At 44.0% G+C, this 22,456-nt stretch overlaps 1 protein-coding gene across 2 annotated transcripts in view; it reads right to left on the bottom strand.

The window, feature by feature from the left end:
* Positions 1 to 13,530: 13,530 nt before the first annotated feature.
* The window catches only part of LOC126456704 (leukocyte elastase inhibitor-like), a 130,981-nt gene continuing 122,055 nt past the window's right edge, over positions 13,531 to 22,456 (bottom strand). For both annotated transcript variants that reach the window (XM_050092440.1, XM_050092444.1), the window contains exon 8: positions 13,531 to 13,809. In XM_050092440.1, coding sequence (XP_049948397.1) covers positions 13,661 to 13,809 — 149 coding nt within the window. In that variant the 3' untranslated portion in view covers positions 13,531 to 13,660. The remainder of the gene's footprint in view (positions 13,810 to 22,456) is intronic.

Raw genomic sequence — 22,456 nt, 5'->3', positions numbered from 1 at the left:
ACTATTTTTGAATTTTGTACTATGAGGCTGAAGGCCACAGAATCTGTAGTCGGAATCTGAGTAGTGAAATGAAAAACAATAAAGTTCATTGCTTAACAAAGTTACTGAAGGAGTGCAAAACCAAAACAGGATAGCAATGGGCAAACCTGCTTCGTTACAATGTGTTTTCTTGGTTACGTTTTGCTATTTTGTCAGTTTTTTCTTTAAAGCAAAGGCTTGGTAAAAAATATTTATTTAAGTTTCGTTTGAAAGTCTAATAGGAACTTATGGCATTATTCATTTTTAAATCGTGATCTATTCGTTTTAATTGTTTTTCTCATAATTTCTCTTAATATTTCTAATTAGCTTGACAAAAAAGTGTCTGAAATAAGATCTTGCGGAGCCCTGGGAAGTCCACAGGACGGATGGGCCAGGAAATTCAACTTCCTCGAGCAACGGTGTGGCGTGTTCTGAAACGACGTCTGCATATGAAGCTTCACCAGTCACTGTTACTGCAGAAATTCAGTCCCGGCGACCACAACAGAAGGTATGAGTTTTATACATTCTCCGGAGTTTGGCAGAGTACACATTATCCGAATGACTCATCGTTTAGGGCGAATCAACGTTTCATCTATCGGGTAAGGTAAACCGCCATAATGTAAGGATTTGGGGATCACAAAATCCTGGCGTCGTCGTCAAAAAGGAAAAGAACTCGCCGTAACTGAATGTGTTTTGTGCCGTTTCTGTTCACAAAGCATATGGACCTCTATGTTTTGGGGAGGAAACTGTGGCACCTGGAAATGCTGCAAAATTGGTTGTTTCTTCGACTTCACAAAGATTCCAATGATTTCATATTTACGCATGACGGCACCTCGCACCACTTTCACCTTGAGATACGACGTTACCTTAACGCCACCATCTCACGACGTTGGATTGGAAGAGGTGGACACAAGATCTTGTACATTGTTTTTGGTCTCCCAGGTCACCAGTCCCCTCGCCTTGCGATTTTTTTCTGTGGAGGTACAGGGTGGCGCACGAAATGAATTACCATTTTGTTTTTGAATATAAACTTTATTGTTAATACAATCTGAGAAGAACATATACTACAATGAAGAGCCGTCCATGGAGATTTGTTCTAAGTCAGCACATGCTCAAGATGTCCACCATTTCGTTTCATAACTTCCTTCAAACGAACACTGAATGTAGTGATTACCCTACGGCACATGTCTTCCGTAATTTCACTGCAAGCTTGAAGAATAAGTCTTCTGAGCTCAATTAAATCATGTGGACGTTTCGGGAAAATTTTTTCCTTTATGTACTCCCAAAGAAAAAAGTCACATGGATTGAAGTCTGGACTATTGGGGGGCAAATTTTGTCCGTCATTGAAGCGACCTGGAAACCTGAGTGAAATGATCTGCATGTCGAAATTCTCATGTAAAAACGCCAACACAGTGTTTGCAGTATGTGGCCTTGCTCCATCTTGCATGAAACACTGCGTGTTGAAGGAGAGGGCAGTAGCAAGAAGCTGTGGAATGAAGCTATTGCGGAGCATGCTCAAATAACGCTCGCTGTTCACAGTGTTTTCAAAGAAAAAGGGTCCAACAAGTCCGTGATTGGAAATTGCTGACCATGCTGTAATCCTCGGAGCATAATGTTGTCGTTCATGAAGAACTTGTGGGTTTTCAGTGACCCAAAAGCGTACATTTTGTTTGTTAACCATACCGTCTAAATGAAAATGCGCCTCGTCTGAAAACCAAACGTTGTTGAGAGTTTCTTCCCTATCCTCCGCACACTGAGCAAACAGTAGTCTCTGCTGCTTGTGTTCTTCAGAGGGCTTCTGTGCACAGGTCATCTTGTATTGGTACATATGGAGGTCACTTTTAAGAATGCGTTGAGCGGAGCGTCTGGATATTGCCAGTTGCACTGCTGCCTTTCTACACGATTTACCGGGACTTCTCTGTACAGCAACTTGTACCGCTTCGGTATTCTCTGGCGAAGAAACAGGCTTAGGCCGAGGTCTCTTCGCTTCCAATACTGTTCCTTCCTGTACAAATTTGTCGTACAACCTGTGGATGGTCTTCTTGCAAGGCACCCATCGTGTGTTAAACTGTTGTCGAAAACGCCTCTGAGTCACAACAAGGCTTCTCGTTTCATGAAAAAGTAACACAATTGCCGATCGTTGCTGTGTCTTCAGTCTGCCATTGTCAGCCATTGCTGCTTACTAGTCTCCTAGCGGCAGTATCGTGAATTACACGTCATTTCGTAACTCATTTGTTTTTTCAAGCTCTGCTGGTACTGCTGTTGAGATCCCAGCGGGATATCTATGTGCGTCGTAAATTGTGAAAGAAACAATTGGTAACACATTTCGTGCGCCACCCTGTACATAAAAGACAGTGTCTTTGTCCGACCTATGGCAGCTGCTCTTCAAGGACTGAGAAAACGAATTATTTTAAGCTGTCGATTCAAGAAACCGGGAGCTGTTGACTCGTGTGCGGACCTGCTGTTCCGATTTTTCTCGAGCAAGGCATGGTTCTCATCCTGAATGGTATGGTATCGTGTGGTGTCTGTGCGAACATAGAACTTTGAATCTTCCTCTACCCAGTTACTATGCGTAAAACGTTTCTATCTTTTTCAGTGTCTCTGCAATGAACAATTGAAATCTGTTCTGTTTTGCTGAATCGCACCGTACAGTAGCTTCGTGCAGTCTCTGAGAGAGCAGCACTATCGACAACTCCTACAGTACCTGAGACATTATTGATTTTGCCTTAGTGTCGCACGATTATAGCCCATTCCTAACGTTCTTCACACATCACTCAATATTCTGAGGCGACAAAAGCCATGCGACAGCGATATGGATATACGTAGGTGGAGGCAGTATGGCGTGGACAAGTTATAAAAGAGTAGTGCATTGGCGGAGCTGTCATTAATACTCAAGTGATTCCTACACTACTGCCCATTAAAATTGCTACACCAAAAAGAAATGCAGATGATAAACGGTTATTCATTGGACAAATGTATTATACTAGAACTGGCATGTGATTATATTTTCATGCAATTTGGGTGCATAGATTATGAGAAATCAGTACCCATAACAACCACCTCTGGCCGTCATAATGGCCTTGATACGCCTGGGCATTGAGTCAAACAGAGCTTGGATGGCGTGTACAGGTACAGCTGGCCATGCAGCTTCAACACGATACGTGTTGCGACGAGCCAACTGCTCGGCTACCATTGACCAGACGTTTTAAATTGGTGAGAGATCAGAGAATGTGCTGGCCAGGGAACCAGTCGAACATTTTCTGTATCCCAAAAGGCCCGTACAGGACCTCCAACATGCGGCTGTGCATTATCCTGCTGCAATGTAGGGTTTCGCAGAGATCGAAGGAAGGGTAGAGCCACGGGCCATAACATATCTGAAATGTAACGTCAACTGTTCAAAGTGCCGTCAATGCGAACAAGAGGTGACCGAGACGTGTAACCAATGGCACCCCATACCATCACGCCAGGTTATACCCCAGTATGGCGATGACGAATACACGCTTCCAATGTGCGTTCGCCACGATGTCGCCAAACACGGATGCGACCATTCGCGAACCCAGGTTCGTCGTTCAGTACACCATCGCAGGCGCTCCTGTCTGTGATGCAGCGCCAAGGGTAACCGCAGCCATGATCTCCGAGCTGATAGTCCATGCTGCTGCAAACGTCGTCGAACTGTTCGTGCAGATGGTTGTTGTCTTGCAAATGTCCCCATCTGTTGACTCAGGGATCGAGAAGTGGCTGCACGATCCGTTACAGCCATGCGAATAAGATGCCTGTCATCTCGACTGCTAGTGATACGAGGCTCTTGGTATCCAGCACGGCGTTCCGTATTACGCTCCTAAACCTACTGATTCCATATTCTGCTAACAGTCATTGGATCTCGACCAACGCGAGCACCAATGTCGCGATACGATAAACTGCAATCGGGGTAGGCTAAAATCCGCCCTTTATGAAAGTCGGAAACGTGATGGTACGCATTTCTCCTCCTTACACAAGGCATCACAACAACGTTTCACCATGCAACGCCGGTCAACTGCTGTTTGTGTATGAGCAATCGGTTGCAAACTTTCCTCATGTCAGCACGTTGTAGGTGTCGCCACCGGTGCCAACCTTGTGTGAATGCTCTGAAAAGCTAATCATTTGCATATCACAGCATCTCCTTCCTATCGGATAAATTTCGCGTCTGTAGCACGTAATCTTCGTAGTGTAGCAATTTTAATGGCCTGTTGTGTATATAAAGGTTTCCGAGGTGATTATGTCTGAAAGACGGGGATTGACAGACTATGAGCGCAGAATGGTAGCTGGAGCTAGACGTGTGGGGCGTTCCATTTTAGAAATCGTCAGGGAATTCAACAGTCTGCCGAGAATACGAAATATCAGGCCTTACCTCTCACGACGGAAAACGCAGTGGCCGACGAGCTTCACCTAACAACTGAGAGCAGCAGCGTTAGTGCAGAGTTGTCAGTGCTAACAGACAAGCAACACTGCATGAAATAACCGCAAAAATCAAGATCGGACGCACGACGAACGTACCCATTAGGATACGGCGGCGAAGTTTGTCGTTAACGGTCTATGGTGGCAGACGAGTGACGCAAGTGCCTTTGCCACCAGCACGACATCGCGTGCAGCTCTTCTCCTGTGTTCGTGACCATATGAGTTGGATGTTAGACGACTGGAAAACCGTGGCTTGGTCAGCGGAGTCCCAGTTACAATTGGTTCAAATTGGCTCAAATTGCTCTGAGCACTATGGGACTCAACATCTGTGGTCATCAGTCCCCTAGAACTTAGGACTACTGAAACCTATAAGGACATCACACACATCCATGCTCGAGGCAGGATTCGAACCTGCGACCGTAGCGGTCACGCGGTTCCAGACTGACGCGCCTAGAACCGCACGGCCACACCGGCCGGCTTACAATTGGTAAGAGCTGATGTACGAGAGTGGTGCAGACGCAAGTAGCCATTGACCCATGATCTCAACAAGGGACTATAGACGCCGGTGGTGGCTCCATAATGGTGTGAACTCTGTTTACATGGAAGGACTGAGCCCTCTGGTCAAACGGAACCAATCACTGCCTGAAAATGGTTGTGTTAGGCTATTTGGAGACCATTTTCATCTTGAACGCTATTCGTCGACGAGACTCAGAGGGCCATAGACACGGGTTCCCAGGCAGATGCCATGTTTCTTGACTTCCGCAGTTCCCCACAGTCGTTCAATGAACAAAGTAAGAGCATATGGACTATCAGACCAATTGTGTGATTGGATTGAAGAGTTCCTAGATAACAGGACGCAGCATGCCATTCTCAATGGAGAGAAGTCTTCCGAAGTAAGAGTGATTTCAGGTGTGCCGCAGAGGAGTGTCGTAGGACGGTTGCTTTTCACAATACACATAAATGACCTTGTGGATGACATCGGAAGTTCACGGAGGCTTTTTGCGGATGATGCTGTGGTATATCGAGAGGTTGTAATAATGGAAAATTGTACCGAAATGCAGGAGGATATGCAGCGAATTGACGCATGGTGCAGGGAATGGCAATTGAATCTCAGTGTAGACAAGTGTAATGCGCTGCGAATACATAGAAAGAAAGATCCCTTATCATTTAGCTACAGTATAGCAGGTCAGCAACTGGAAGCAGTTAATTCCATAAATGATGTGGGAGTAGGCGTTAGGAGTGATTTAAAATGGGATGACCACATAAAGTTGATCGTCAGTAAAGCAGATGCCAGATTGAGATTCACTGGAAGAATCCTACGGAAATGCAATCCGAAAACAAAGGAAGTAGGTTACGGTACGCTTGTTCGCCCACTGCTTGAATACTGCTCAGCAGTCTGGGATCCGTACCAGATAGGGTTGATAGAAGAGATAGAGAAGGTCCAACGGAGAGCAGCGCGCTTCGTTACAGGATCATTTAGTAATTGCGAAAGCGTTACGGAGATGATAGATAAACTCCAGTGGAAGACTCTGCAGGAGAGACGCTCAGTATCTCGGTACGGGCTTTTGTTGAAGTTTCGAGAACGTACCTTCACCGAGGAGTCAAGCAGTATATTGCTCCCTTCTACGTATATCTCGCGAAGAGTCCATGAGGATAAAATCAGAGAGATTAGAGTCCACACAGAGGAATACCGACAGTCCTTCTTCCCACGAACGATACGAGAGTGGAATAGAAGGGAAAACCGACAGAGGTACTCAAGGTACCCTCCGCCACACACCCTCAGGTGGCTTGCGGAGTATGGATGTAGATTTAAATGTATATTCATGGGCTTAATGTTCCCAAAATACGATGGAATTTTTGTGAATGACAATGCGCCATAGCACTGGGTCACAGTTGTTCGTGGTCGATTTGGAGAACATTTTGGACAATTCGAGCGAACATTTTAGCCACCCAGATCGCCCGCATTAATCCCATCGAACATTTATGGGAGATAATCGGGAGGTCAGCTCGTGCACAAATTTCTTCATGGGCAACATCTTCGCAATACTACAGACGCAGCATGGATCAGTATATCTGCAGGGGACCTCGAAAAACTTGTTGATTCCATGCCATCTCGAGTTAGTGCCCAACGCCGGGAAAAAGGATGTCCGACGCGATTTTAGGAGATATCCCACGACTTCTGTCTCCTCGGTGTATTGTACTCTCCAATACACGACCATAAGTGTGCTCATATTATCACACCAGCATCGTCAATGATGATTGCACCGAATATGGGATCATCGGAACTAGGCCGTCGAACATTGGAAACGTGTCGCCTGGTCGTATGAACCATATTTCTTGTAACATCAGGTGCAGCAAGCAGAGAGACAGGTGAGCGTGGTATTATATGAAGGGAGGTATTCGCCTGATCTTCTGTGGTAGTAATCGAAGGGATCATGACAGCTGGGGAGTACGTAAACCTAATTTCTCACCACCTGAACCATTTTGTGCTTAATGTCTTTCCCGAAGGCGGTTACGTCTTGCAGCAGTATAACTGCCCATGCCGCAAGACCAAATTCGTTCTACAGTGTTTTTAGGAGCGTGATAGCGAACTCACCTTGGTGTCTCGGCTACCCATTCGCCCAACCTAAACATGACGGGGCACACGTGGGACTATTGAGATCCAGTTCCGAGGCCAAAACTACCGTTTCATGGTTGACGGCAGTTGCATTACGTGTCTGCAGACAACTCGTGCCACATACCCCAGGCAAAATATCATGGTCTTATCTAACCCATACCTCTTACGATCGCCGCTGAATTACGTTCCAAAGGTCGACCAATACTTTTATACGCTGTAAGCAGGTTTATTTAATCGTATGGCAGTAAGTGTCAGCACAATGCGCCTAATATGAAAAACGTGTGTTTTTTGGGTGTGTCCGGATACTTTTGATCACATATTGTACCTCCCATCTCAATATGGACGATGTAGAGGCGCTATGTCTGAATCATTATGTTTTGAATCATCAGCTTATGAAGTAAAAATAAATGCATTCAAATGGATTGAATGGATGTATTGGGATCAAATCAGTGAAAATGCGATCAAATGATGTGGTATCAGCTTAGCCGTGCTTAGGTAGCCGTTTTCGGGATAGTGAGGTATGCCGGCGCCGTGTAGAATCTGTCCTGCAGATAAACGACAAGGGTAGCTGCACCTACCAGTCAGGAGGCTGTTTTTAGGCAGTTTCCCGCATCCCACTGGGTTAATACCGGGCTGGATCACGTCTTCCGCTTCAGATACACGTCACGCCAACATATAACACTTGATCTCAGAATTTATACCCAGACAGATCAGGTAGAATACTTCTGTCCTGGGGGATAACTAGCAGACTGACGACCTACACAGTTTGGTCTCCTTAAACATTTACCCAACATCAGCCCTACTTGAGGAATACTGAACATGTTGTGTAATGGATGCGTAATAACTACTGAAAATTTATGGATGACCTTCAATTGAAAATATCTGAACAGTTTGTGTAATATCATTTCATGTCGGAATAGCTTCTTTGATTTCGTCCATGTCAATTCATTAATTTAATTTCAATGCATTTTACAATATGACGTCATTGAGGGTCCACAAAGAAAGTTGTGGCAGCGCTTAGCCAACCGCAAAGACATCCAGCTGGAAAACTGTGTGCACAACTTAAGCAGATATCACAAAGTTTTGTACCCAGTATGTGGTAAGTTTTTTTTTTTTTTTTAATGACGATGTGGCCTCAGGCATATGGAGCCTATGACGTGATGCAGCTGAAGCCACTGACGAATCATATCAGTGAGGATTCTGCTAATACTGGAAAGCTTCATTTTGGAAGATAATCAAGAATCCAAGTGACAGATGACTTTCGTCTGCATACAAACCACGATGGAAATTCAGATTGTTGTTTGTGATCTCTTTCTCTGGATTAGCGCCTTTGATTTTTAATCAAAACGTCCTCCGTCCCGGGTTCGAAACCCACCACCATTTTGATTACTAATCAGCAGTGGACGGCTGAAGACTTCCGGCATAGGAAGTCGCCCTCATTCTGCCAACCGCTTTGTCAAAGAGGGCGGAGAAACGGACAGGGGTGGGAAAATGCCCCTAAAGACGGAATAATCAGCAACGATCAAAGGCATGAGAACGCAGAAGATAATGGAAACCACTGCATTAAAGACACACAACGTGTATCCACAGGACATGTGACCTGTAATTGAAAATATTTCATGATGATCTCTCCATTGGCAATAGATTCCGTAGTATTCCCCCATTCGGAACTCTGGGCGGGGAGTTCGAAAGGGGAAGTGACTACGAGAAAAAGATTGAATAAGCAACGAAAGCATAACGTTCTACTAGTTGGGGCGTGGAATGTCAGAGGCTTGAACGTGGCAGAGAAGCTAGAAAATCTATAAAGAGAAATGCAAAGGGTCAATCTAGATATAGTAGGGTTCAGTGTAGTGAAATGGAAAGAAGACAAGGATTTCTGGTCAGATGAGTATAGGGTAATATCAACAACAACAGAAAATGGTGTAACAGGAGTAGGATTCCTTATAAATAGGATGGTAGGGCAGAGAGTGTGTTACTGTGAACAGTTCAGAGACAGAGTTGATTTTATCAGAATCGATGCAGACCAGCACCGACAACGATAGTTAAAGTACACATTCTGAAGTCGCAGGCTGAAGACGAAGAGATAGGGCTATTGAAAGAGTAATACAGTACGTAATCGGAGATGAAAATTTAATAGTCATGGGGGTCTGGAAAGCAGTTGTAGGGGAAGGAGTAGAAGAAGAGGTTACAGGAGAATATGGGCTTGGGAAAAGGAACGAGAGAGGAGAAAGAGAGAGTTCTGTAAAGAAAGTAATAGCGAATACTCTGTTCAAAAATCACAAGAGGAGGAGGTGTACTTGGAAAAGGCCGCGTGATACGGGAAATCAGATACTGGATTGTAAGGTGTACCCAGGGGCAGATAAGGCTCAGATCACAATTTAATAGTGATGAAGAGTAGGCTGAAGTTTAAGAGATTAGGCAGGAAGAATCAATAAGCAAAGAAGTGATACAGGAAACTAAGGAATGACGAGATACGCTTGAAGTTTCCGAACGCCACAGATACAGCAGCAAGGAATAGCTCAGTAGGCAGTCCAGTTGAAGAGGAATGGACATCTCTAAAATGGGCAGTCACAGAAGTTGGGAAGGACAACATAGGTATCAAGAAGGTAACTGCGAAGAAACCATGGGGAACAGAAGAAATACTTCAGTTGATCGATGAAAGAAGAAAGTACAAAAATGTTCAGGAAAATTCAGAAATACAAAAATACATGTCGCTGAAGAATGAAATAAACAGAAAGTGCAGGGAATCTAAAACGAAATGGCTGCAGGAAAAATCTGAAGAAATCGAAAAAGAGATGATTGTCGGAAGGACTGACTCAACACATAGAAAAGCGAAAACAACCTTCGGTGAAATTAAAATCATGGGTGATGACATTAAGACTGTAACGGAAATTCCCCTGTTAAATGCAGAAGACAGAGCGGATGGGTACAAACAGTTCATTGAAGGTCTCGACGAGGGGGAAGATTTCTCTGTTGCGATGGAAGAAGAAACAGGGTTCGATGTAGAAGGGATGGGGGATGCAGTATTAGAATCAGAATTTAAGACAGCTTTGAAGGACTTAAGATCAAATAAGGCAGAAGGGATCAGAATATCTAAAATCATTGGGGAAAGTGGCAACAAAACGAGTATTCACGTTTGATTTGTAGAATGTATAGGTATACCATTTGACGTTCAGAAATATATCATCAAAACAATTTTGAAGACTGCATGAGCTGACAAGAGCGAGAATCATTGCACAATCAGCTTAACAGCTCATGCATCCAAGTTACTGACAAGAATAATATGCAGAGGAATGGAAAAGAAAATTGAAGATGTGTTAGATGACGATCAGTTTGGCTTTAGTTAAGGTAAAGGCATCAGAGAGGCAAATCTGACGTTGCGGTTGAAATGCAAGCAAAACTAAACAAAACTCAAGACACCTTTACAGGATTTGTCGACCTGGAAAAAGGATTTTACAATGTAAAATGGTGCAAGATGTTGGAAATTCTGGAATAAAAAAAGGGTAAGCTGTAGAGGGGTAACGTATAATATGTACAAGAACCAAGAGGGAGCGATGTGACTGGAAGAGAAAGAACGAAATACTCGGATTACAAATGGTGTAAGAAAGGGCTGTAGTCTTTTACCCCTACTGTTGAATCTGTACATCGAAGAAGCAATGATGGAAATAAAAGAAAGGTTCAGGAATGGGATTAAAATTCACGGTGAAAGGATATCAATGAAACGATTCACTGATGACATTGCTATCCTGAGTGAAAGTGAAGAAGAATTACATGATGTACTGAATGGAGTCAACAGTCTAATGAAAACCAAATATGGATTGAGAGTAAATCAAGAAAGACGAAAGCAATGAGAAGAACCAGAAATGAGAACATGAGGACTGATGGTCACGAAGTAGACGAAGTTAAGGAATTCTACTACCTAGGCAGCAAAATAACCATGACGGACGGAGCAAGGAGGAAATCAAAACTAGACTAGCACTGGCAAAAAGGGATATCCTGACCTAGAGAAGTCTACTAGTACCAAACATAAGCCTCAATTTGAGGAAGAAATTTCGCAGAATGTACGTTTGGAGCACAGCATTGTGTGGCAGTGAAACATGGACTGTGGGAAAACCGAAACAGAAGAGAATCGAAGCATTTGAGATGTGGTGCTACAGACGAATGTTGAAAATTAGGTGGTCTGATGATGTGAGGAATAAGGAGTATCTGTGCAGAAACGGAGAGGAATGGAATATGTGGAAAACTCCGAGAAGGAGAACGGACAAGATGACAGGACATCTGTTCAGACATCAAGGAATGACTTCCATGGTCTTAGAGGGGGCTGTAGAGGGCAAAAACTGTTGAAGAGGACAGAGATTGGAATACATCCAGCAAATAATTGAGAACGTAGGTTGCAAGTGCTACTCGAGACGAGAAGGTTGGCACAGGAGAGGAATTGTATGTGAATTCGTAAGGGACCAAACTGCTGAGGTCATCGGCCCTTAGACTTACACACTACTTAAACTAACTTCTGCTAAGAACAACACACACAACCATGCCCGAGGGAGGACTCAAACCCCCGGCGGGAGGGGCCGCGCAATCCGCGACATAGCGCCTTAATCCCGCGGCCACTCCGCCCTGCGAGAGGAAGTCGTGGCGTCTTCGGTCAGAACCTGATGACTCAAAAAATTAGTTTGTCCATGAAGAACAAAAATTGTCAAGCACAGCTCTCGTTTTCCTTCATTTCTTCTGGAGTTATGTATGGTAACATTTGTGTATACGCTTATATTCTCCACTAGAGTTACAGTTTCAGAAAGTGGGCACCGTCTGGTCGACTTTGAAGCTTGTTACTCTTTTCGTGTCTACAATAAATAAAAATTGCATAAAGCGTACTATTTAGGGTCAGAAAACGTAATGAACGATTCAGTATCCTTGTTTGTATGGGTAGACTCAAGACATCTTATGGAATTCAGCTATTACAACTTTTATGGTTATACACTGCTGGCCATTAAAATTGCTGCACCAAGAAGAAATACAGATGATAAATGAGTATTCATTGGAAAATATATATCATACTAGAAGTGACATGTGATTACATTTTCACGCAATTTGGGTGCACAGATCCTGAGAAATCAGTACCCAGAACAACCACCTCTGACCTTAGTAACGGCTTAGATACGCTTGGGCATTGAGTCAAACAGAGCTTGGATGGCGTGTACAGGTACAGCTGCCCATGCAGCTTCAACACGATACCACAGTTCATTAAGAATAGTGACTGGCGTATTGTGACGAGCCAGTTGCTCGGCCACCATTGACCAGACGTTTTCAATTGGTGAGAGATCTGGAGAATGTGCTGGCCAGGGCAGCAGTCGAACATTTTCTGTATCCAGAAAGGCGCGTACAGGACCTGCAACATGCGGTCGTGCATTGTCCTATTGAAATGTAGGGTTTCGCAGGGATCGAATGAAGGGTAGAGCCACGGGTCGTAACACATCTGAAATGTAACGTCCACTGTTCAAAGCCCCGTCAATGCGAACAAGAGGTGACCGAGACGTGTAGCCAATGGCACCCCATACCATCACGCCGGATGATACGCCAGTATGGCGATCACGAATACACGCTTCCAATGTGCGTTCACCACAATGTCGCCAAACACGGATGCGACCATCATGCTGCTGTCAACAGAACCTGGATTCATCCGAAAAAATGACGTTTTGCCATTCGTGAACCCAGGTTCGTCGTTGAGTACACCATCGCAGGCGCTCCTGTCTGTGATGCAGCGTCAAGGGTAACCGCAGCCATGGTCTCCGAGGTGATAGTCCATGCTGCTCCAAACGTCGTCGAACTGTTCGTGTAGATGGCTGTTGTCTTGCAAATGTCTCCATCTGTTGACTCAGGGATCGATACGTGGCTGCACGATCTGTTACAGCCATGCGGATAAGATGCCTGTCATCTCGACTGCTAGTGATACGAGGCCGTTGGGATCCAGCACGGCGTTCCTTATTACCCTCCTGAAGCCACCGATTCCATATTCTGCTAACAGTCATTGGATCTCGACCAACGCGAACAGCAATGTCGCGATACGATAAACCGCAATCGCGATAGGCTACAATCCGACCTTTATCAAAGTCGGAAACGTGATGGTATGCATTTGTCCTCCTTACAGGAGGCATTACAACAACGTTTCATCAGGCGGGTGAACTGCTGTTTGTGTATGAGAAATCGCTTGGAAACTTTCCTCATGTCAGCACGTTGTAGGTGTCGTAACCGGCGCAAACCTTGTGTGAATGCTCTGAAAAGGTAATCATTTGCATATCACAGCACCTTTTTCCTGTCGGTTAAATTTCGCGCCTGTAGCATGTCATCTTCGTGGTGTAGCAATTTTATTGGCCAGTAGTGTACATTGGAAAACAAATGTCTTCTTTCAGTTCATGCCTTAAATAATTATTTCTCTAAATTAAAATAAAAACATTGCATATCCTTTTAATTCGAGATATTTTATTAAATATTTAAGGTCTTCTACATTCAGAACAATAAAAATTTCATAAAAACTGTTGCTTCATATTTGCACATCACTGAAATACAGAACTCATATATGTAAAAATGCAATAATTACGCAGATGGTTCCACCAGACGTCCGGCGAAGAGGATCGTCCGTCTGACGCGATCCAAGATGAAGATCATGAAGGGGTGGTCGGCTTTGAAGATGACAGGTGGTGGTGGTGGAAGCAGGGGAAAGCTCGCACCAAGAGGGAGGAGAACTGCAACAGCAGGAGCAGTCATTAGGTAACTTTTCTAGGAAATAATTTTATTAACGCTGTTCGTATACAAGACAGTTAAGAGTTCCGGGATTTCCAGATAGCGGAAGATGAGCAATGCTTACGAAATGCAGGAATCATATTTCGTGTCCTGCAACAACGTATTGCTTTAAATTACCATTATTTTGCCGAAAACATACGAAATTGCTCGATAAGTATGAAATGTGTGAGGCACTACCCGCACGCTGGTATCTCCAAAACAAACGTTTCTTCATTGGATGGTACGGTGGGTACCAACTCTGTGATAAATTACGCGAGATTAGTAGTGGTATGATCCGACTGGCTCCCTCAACAGGAACCAGTGCCCCAAATCTTCAGTTAGCCTCTTGTTATGTGTAACTGTACAAGGAAATTGAAAGTTTATCAGAGAAGAACAGTTCTAATTTTAAAGTTGTTTCAAACTTTCTACAAAACAGTTTGTGACACTTTCTACAGTTTGCTTCGCGTGTTTATTAATGTTCCAAAAATATCTCTTTGAAATATAGATGTACAAAGCTACAACATTTAATTGACAGAGGAAAATATCTTGGTGAGGGGGGGGGGGGGGGCGGGAGCGGGGGAGGGGGAGGGAGCGGGGGGGGGGGGGGGGGTAGGACCCATCAAACTGGCAAACTTGGGGCTGAAGAGGCACCACAGGACATTTTAATTTCCACTGCCTACACTTTTACAAATAAATTCATAAAACTTCGTCAGCATGGCCGTGAAGGATTCAGGATTCACACTCATAGCAGCGGAAGTTCACAAACAGCAAAATAAAACTTTTTTACATGTGAAATTTCATAATTTTTTTTCGCTTACTATTGGTTGCATTTGTTTCTATAGGCACACTTTTCTTCATAAGTAAGAGGAATTCTTCGATCAATTTTGCACAGCATAGAAAATATACTTCGAGATGTATGAAACTCTAGAATTTATTTAATGTATAAAAAAATGAATGAGCTGTTACATTTTAAACTTCATGTTGAAACCTTCCCGTCTCCTCTATATCTCTTTTGTTACGCAACCTTCCCTTTTACAATAACCTATGAAACCTTTACTTAGGATTTCTCTCTCTTGCTTAATAATAACAAATGAAATCTTCCCTTTCAAATTTATTCTCTTTCTCAATCATCGCATACAAATTTAACTGCTGCTTATTAAAAGTGATTTTCTGATTATTTCGACGAAACATAGAATGTGTCGTCGTCGTGTGGCCCTCAGTCGTTATCTGCAATAACCCAAAACTGTTCCTTACCTTTTTTACTGTTGCTGGATCGCCATCTGACTGCTACATCGAACTGCGACATGAATATACTTACTCTGGTTTACTATACTCTTTTAACTCCTGGTGGGCTGTCATAATAAGTGGCTGTGTTTATTACCAAAGCTGACGTTATTCTTTAATAGCAAAGCTGGCGTTATTCTTTAATTAATTTGACTGAAGTTACGTAATTCATAGGTACACTTTTTCTAGACAACAATAAAACTTTTGCAAAGTTTTACGTTGATGGTTTTTGGGATGGATTATAATCAGTAATGCACCATTGCTGGCAAAAATTAATTATATTCTGAAAACGTTTCTTCAAATATTTATTGCTGGTAATGAAATGATTTTACAAACGTTCAAATGGGACTTACTTTTTACAATAATCTTACAACTAGCGTTGCGCAAACGTACCTTCAGTAGTCTTCAGTTGCGCAAAGAAAATAATTCAATAATATTAGTTCCTCTTATGATAATAGTTAGCTGATGCGTCTGTACATCCGTTTATAATCTCTTGTAAATCATAGCTGGTGGCTGGCAGGCACACTGCTCCTCTCAACCTCTCGCTTCAGACCTGCTACCAACTCGCTTCACATCTCGCTTACTACTGACTTCCTACGAACGCTAAAGTGCTGTCTCTGCTGCCCACAATGCTTTCTAGTGCAGACAGTCCCTGCTACCATTACAAAATGTATCAGTGCGCGGTCTTTCCCGCTCTTTTCTTAAAATGTATCCATACGTGGTCTAGCCCCCCTTTTTAAAATTATATCACTTTGTGGTCTCTCTTGCCAACAATACTTTGGTGTAGACATTCCCTGCTACCACAATTATTTCCAACACGACAAATATTAATTATTCCTACTTAATCCTATTAATAAACATCTTTCAAAATTGTGGTTTGAAAATGGACAATAGAAATATACATGTCTTACAATATTTAGAAAAAACTCCAATTTTATAGTTAATTATCTCAATTTTTACCACAGTTTTTAATAGATTTGGAAACCAGGAGCTCCTTTTTACTAGGCGGGAGTGTCATCAAATGCGCCATACGGGACACAGTGTTAGCGCAACTGCCCAGACTATGTCGGCACGCCTCATGGCCGACCCACATTCCCACCGAGTGCCAGCTATCCGCAGTCCCTGTTCATTTCCTCCATGCTCACTACTGTGAGATTCCCGCAGGAGATCGGATGTACTTGTGCATCCGCAATGAAGAAGGTGTCCATTGCACATTTAGGCGAATCAATTATATGAATGCATGGTGTCCGTGCTTTTGGACATGTCCGAAAAAACAGACACCATTCATATAACAGACCGATGGCTGAAAATTTTACGACCACTGCCCGTGGTGATATTACATACTGGTTCGTGGTCCTGCTGGCACATGTCCCAGCGGGGAAAGTTGTAAGATGCCGTGGTCTCCTGACCTTCATTGCTTACACATTCCGCCCCCACAGTCAAATTCCACACATCAAGACGCTTCATTCGAACCCAATCTAGATAAGATAAAGTCAATGTTGTATGAATTCATGTAAACGATATGCAAATAACTAATAAATCGCAAGTGCGCACTGTGGTTGAAATACTCGAGGCTGGCGTACACACATACATTCCAGACACGACGGTCACAGGAGCTTTTAGTTCGAGAGAGGCAACCGCACGCCAGGAGGCCGGTCCCAAGTTTACCACGTCGGCCGGTGACCGCCCGTGGAGTGGACAGCGTTTGCCCGAGTGAAAGGAGGAACGACCCCGTGTTCGGCTTAAAAGCAAATTCCGCTACATTGTGTGGGAGCGCCCAGCCCGCACATTCTTTACAAACATAGCACGCAATTTCAGAGATTTTCACGGGGAGACAGCAAACGCCAAACGCCGATACTACAGATTTCTGGATTGGTCGCCTTAAACGAAACGTCATTCTCCCATTTTAGAAGAGCAATGCTGATTGACAGACCATATTTCTGACACCTTGAGCTGAAGAAGTAATGGAAGAGACCGAAAGATATACCCCTTCACGTCTGGCATGGAGAGGGGCCGTTCTGTTGTCGCTCTTGGAGCGAGAACACGTAACGAGAGCGTGCGCGCCCGTACGTGTACTCAAAGAGCGAGGAACAAGTCTCTCCTCAGTACTTCACTGGGAGAGCACCTCTGTCGGGAGCGAATCGAAGTGCGACTCTGTATTGAGTCCTTGCGATTAAGCGTTGTTCACTGTGTTGGCCGCCACACTTATTGTGTGGTGTGAACGGACAGAGTTATAGTTAAACGCCTGCGAGCGAATTTTTGAGTGGCATCGCGGTGGACTGGTTATCTGACCAGTGTACCACGCCAATAGTTAGACTAGGGGCCAGTAGGAGTCCTTGACTTCATCAAGGCGTAGGGAGAGTTTGGTTGGCGAAGGTTAATCCAGATAGAACGAGAGTTACCTTATTTGTCAGCAGCGAGTGGTGCAGACAGCTGTCATCGTAGCTTACGGTATTGTGCGCTACAGCTCTTGCGAGCCCCATATTTCCTCCACAACAGTACACTTCACTGCATTTCACACACGACAGCCTTGACCGTACCAAACAACATTCTAATGGATAATTATTCAAGTTGAGTAGGCGCAGCTATCAGCCTCTGCCAAGTCAATAACAATCTTAAACTTTGTGCAGAAATTTCATTAGCGAATCCTATCCTTGAGAGGTAACTTCACATTCCGAAAAGAACCTGGAAATAACATGTTAAATTCATAACTAAAAGTGCCATTGTGATTCCTCCGAATTTTTGGAAAAACAAATAATAATTTTCGTTAGTTTCATGTTCTTCTTACACTAACTAGCACTACTCCAGTATCCAAGTATCCCACTAGATACGTAAGATATTTTGTGAATTTTTGTGTCATTTCCTTACAGCGCACGACTCCAGAAGATATTTATTGCTGAAAGTTTTTCAGGCATTTCTCTTTAGAACGTTAGTAGCGTCTGTCTGATTTCTGTAGTAGTGTGGGGGTGGAAATTGCATCTTGCAGGAGCCACAGGGTAAAGTGTACATCTCAGATTAATCCGTTGCGCAGAATGACAGAATAAAAACCCCCGCCGCTCACAAAGTTTATAACCTGAGCAAAGACGAATGGGGAACCATTCTAGCGATGATAAGGATTGCAAATGGAGAAATCCACTGACTTAAGCCACTCTAACAAAGGACAGACTGTTATGGTCTGGCACCTGGATATCAGCATCTTGGATACGACAAAGTAGTTCGGTTGTTTGCATGCTGTTGTCGTGAGCGTCTGTGGAAGATGATTGAAGGACAGTCAAACCACAAGTAGGCGCCAGAGCGTTGGAGGTCCCTGCCCCAACACAGAACGTGGAGGTTGAAGGTTTGCACGGTATGTAAAGCAGGATGGACGGCGACCTGTGATAGACTTCTCGACACAGAATGAGGCTGCTGCAGCCACAAGGGCTTCAGAGAACACCGTTTAGCGCACGACATCATCAGAGATGATTACTGTAGGCACGGAATCGTCGAGACTGGACCATGGGTCAACGGAAACGTGTCGCGTGGTAGGATAAATCACGTTTCTTGTTACTTCAGGTCGATGAGCGAGTCCGAAAACGCTGTTATCCAGGAGAGCGGCTGCTCGAAAATTGCACTGCACCATGGACTGTAGTAAATTAACCTATAGTGGTAAGTCAGATCCAGTTGTATCTTGTACCTCTCTTACCGCTTAAAATCGTTGATATAATTTTCGCTATAGCACATACAGCCTCCTCCTTACCTTTGTTCCTCCGTCCGCCTTCCTGTAAAGCCGCATTTCTTTCTTACTTGTAATCGACGAATAGTAATGATAATATTTAAACCCATTTACACATCTACATCTACATAATAATTCTGCCGTTGACAATTAAGTACCTGGCAGAGGAGGCATCAAACCACCTTCAAGCTATTTCTCTACCGTTCCACTCTCGAACAACGCACAGGAAAAAGGACACTTCAATCTTTTCGCGAGAGCTCTGGTTTCTCTTATTTTGTTCTGATGATCATTCCTCCCTATTGACGGGCGCCAGCAAAATATTTTCACACTCTGAGGACTAAGTTACTAATTATGTGTTCAGTATTAGTGTCTGTTTAAGTTTTCTAATAACGTTGGGAAGGGATTGGTTTGGTGATGTGGTGTCACCGCCAGACACCACACTTGCTAGGTGGTAGCCTTTAAATCGGCCGCGGTCCGTTAGTATACGTCGGACCCGCGTGTCGCCACTATCAGTGATTGCAGACCGAGCGCCGCCACACGGCAGGTCTAGAGAGACTTCCTAGCACTCGCCCCAGTTGTACAGCCGACTTTGCTAGCGATGGTTCACTGACAAAATACGCTCTCATTTGCCGAGACGATAGTTGGCATAGCCTTCAGCTACGTCATTTGCTACGACCTAGCAAGGCGCCATTGCCAGTTACTGTTGATGCTGTAAAACAAGTACTGTCAAGAGCGATGTTCACCAATTATGGATTAAAGTTAAGTATTCCAGCAGCTACGTACGTTTTTTGTTAGTCTCATTTCCTTGACCTGTTCCAGACCTCACGCCAGCCTGCGTGAGCTAAAACGCGTGCCTTTCGGCTTCGTCTCATTGTGGGTTGGCTGTCTTGCCAAACCACAACAGGTGATATGTCAACTACGTGCCATCTGTGCGCCATTACATGCACATTTCCATTTTTCGTAAGTCGAACCTTGCAACCTAAACTTATTTGTGTAATGCACGATGTCCCATTGTATTATAGATCATATTGTATCGGTCTGCCGACACCAAGCTTTTTTGCGCCCCAACAACGACTCTGGATCTAAATAGAAAGAAAACAGGTATCACAGGAGTTTTAGAAAGTCATGCAGGAGATGCGAGTGTAATCAAAATGGAACTGATGGTGTACCTTTCTTTATTATGTTCCTCCAGTTGCCAGTGTGATGTATGACCCCTCTGGACAATTAACATTCGTAAGAATTAAGTACAGCATTATCAATTACCATTTCTTTCCTCTTTTTATTTTCATGAGGGATACATTACAAGACATAGTGAAGTGAGCACTGTATTATGATAAGAGAACATTCACCTGGGTTTCCTTCGGACTTGCATAGTCGACAAGGATACGGAGGTCGATGCGCAGTGACCAGTTTCAGTCCAAAGCGCTGGGTGAGCTCATTCGTTTGTTCAGAAGGGGAGGCTCACAAGTGTTTTCCACCTTTCGGCCGGTCGAAGATGACAGACGTTCTGCAGTCTTTTTCAAAAAATTTTACAGAAACTATTTGGTAAAATTTTTATTTTTGCTTTATTTATAGCTTTGTATGTCAGGTTTATGACGATGTGGCCATCATTTTGTTAATGGTCATGGTTATTGTGATATCTACGTGGAAGTAAAAAATGTCTCTGAGTACTATGAGACTTAACTTCTGAGGTCATCAGTCGTCAGTCCCCTAGAACTTAGAACTACTTAAACGTAACTAACCTATGGACATCACACACATCCATGCCCGAGGTAGGATTCGTACCTGCGACCGTAGCGGTCGCGCGGTTCCAGACTGTAGCACCTAGAACCACTCGGCCACTCGGCCACCCCGACCGGCCTACGTGGAAGTAAAACACTGCGAGAAATTCAGAAAAGTTTGCAATGAGAAACAGAGGTCGCTATGATTTTGCGTTTGGTGCATATTACATAATATATTGTTGCGTATGAAATTTAATAAGATATTGAATTTTTCTTTAGACTTGGGTAGAGGTATCTGTCTGTCATCAATCTTGAGAAAACTGATCTGATGTAGGAGACCCATTTGCGATTGCGCTGCACCAGCTATAAAGCTAGGATGAAACAACCACAACATTCCTCATATTTCATAAACGATTTCATATCTCGAAATGAGATTTCGGAAAATGATAGCGGGAAAAGAGGAAACTATTTTACGTTATTATGTAAAACGTCATTATCTACCGTATCATTCCACTAACTACAGATTTTTCGATGAAAGAATGTAATTTTTAAGGACCATTGATAGTTGGTGAAACGAGAAATGCTATGGGTTTTGGAACAACATGAGTGAAGACATTACACGTTTTTTTACCGAGGACGTGCTTTTTCATTAGCTAATGCCCTTTCCTTTCCTTCGTTCCTCACTTAATAAACCACTGTTTCAGAATTCTCTCACAGTTATCTCTGTACGACATATTAGTGAGCGGATACTATGTAAAATCCACTGTATTTTAGCAAAAGAAGCAAATTTTTAAAATGGCAACCAGAGAAATCTGTAGGTCTTACTCAAAATTCGCGACTGATGATGTTCGCTGAAAGTTGCAAATGGTTAACAATCTAGGCGAAAGTAAATCGCTGCATTTTAGGTGGAATTCTTTTTAGTTACTAACGAAAGCAAGGATGATAGTAGATCTTTCTGAATGGCCACGATGCAGCTGTGGGCATATGTACAAAACATGCGGGTGTAGGCTTCAGTTCAGAACGTACTTCTCCTCCGTTGCCCGGCTTTTATCATATAACGCCTGCCCATAATCTCCACCACTGTTCTCACCCCACATGCGCCTTGCTGTCTGTGCATCTACCGGCCATGGAGTTCTGTGCGGACTATAGTAGCTGAACCGTGGCATGGTCGACCCTGCTCCAGCTCTGATCTGGGTTTGTTATCTCGCGTTAAATCGCAGCTCGGATGGATAATCTGGCATGGCTAGTCTTAAATGGGCGCGCACGGTGGTGCTATTGGCTATTGGGATGGCAGGGAAGAACTCTGTCTGTGTGTGTGAGAGAGAGAGAGAGAGAGAGAGAGAGAGAGAGCGTCTTCGCGGAGATAAGAGGTGGAGCCATAGTGCAGAGCCGCTGTGTGTGATGTCCTGTGTGGAAGGGTGGTTGTATGTGCCGGCTGGGTCCTGCCAAGCTGAGTATGTACTGTCGCACAGTGTCTGCAAGCAGCGCGTGTCAGCTTGGCTCAGTTCCACGAGTGGACTGCACTCTCAGCATAGCAGTTTCTGTTGACTTTCCATTGAAGGCGACGTTCCGGAAATACCTTGTGGAACAAGTTATTGGTGCTAGTGTGTGCTAGGGCATTTCTCTAGTATCTGGACGTCATGAACGCGTAAGCGCATTTGTGCTGTTTGAAATTATAAGCACACAGTGTCATCAGAGATACTGTGTCGCCTGGAGGCTTGCTTAGACCATCTCTGCCTTGCAGGATCCATGGGAGATGATGCGCACTGTTGATCTTGACTAGAAGACACAGTAGTGGGCAGTGGTGTGCCGTCTGTAGTAGTACAACACAGGCCGAGTGGTACGGTTGCAGTTATATTGTGATGAAGAGGAACATGTTTGAGATGAGGAAAG

This window comes from Schistocerca serialis, chromosome 2 (assembly GCF_023864345.2).
Source record: "Schistocerca serialis cubense isolate TAMUIC-IGC-003099 chromosome 2, iqSchSeri2.2, whole genome shotgun sequence".
NCBI lineage: Eukaryota > Metazoa > Arthropoda > Insecta > Orthoptera > Acrididae > Schistocerca > Schistocerca serialis.
This window is presented reverse-complemented; position numbering and strand designations above follow the sequence as displayed.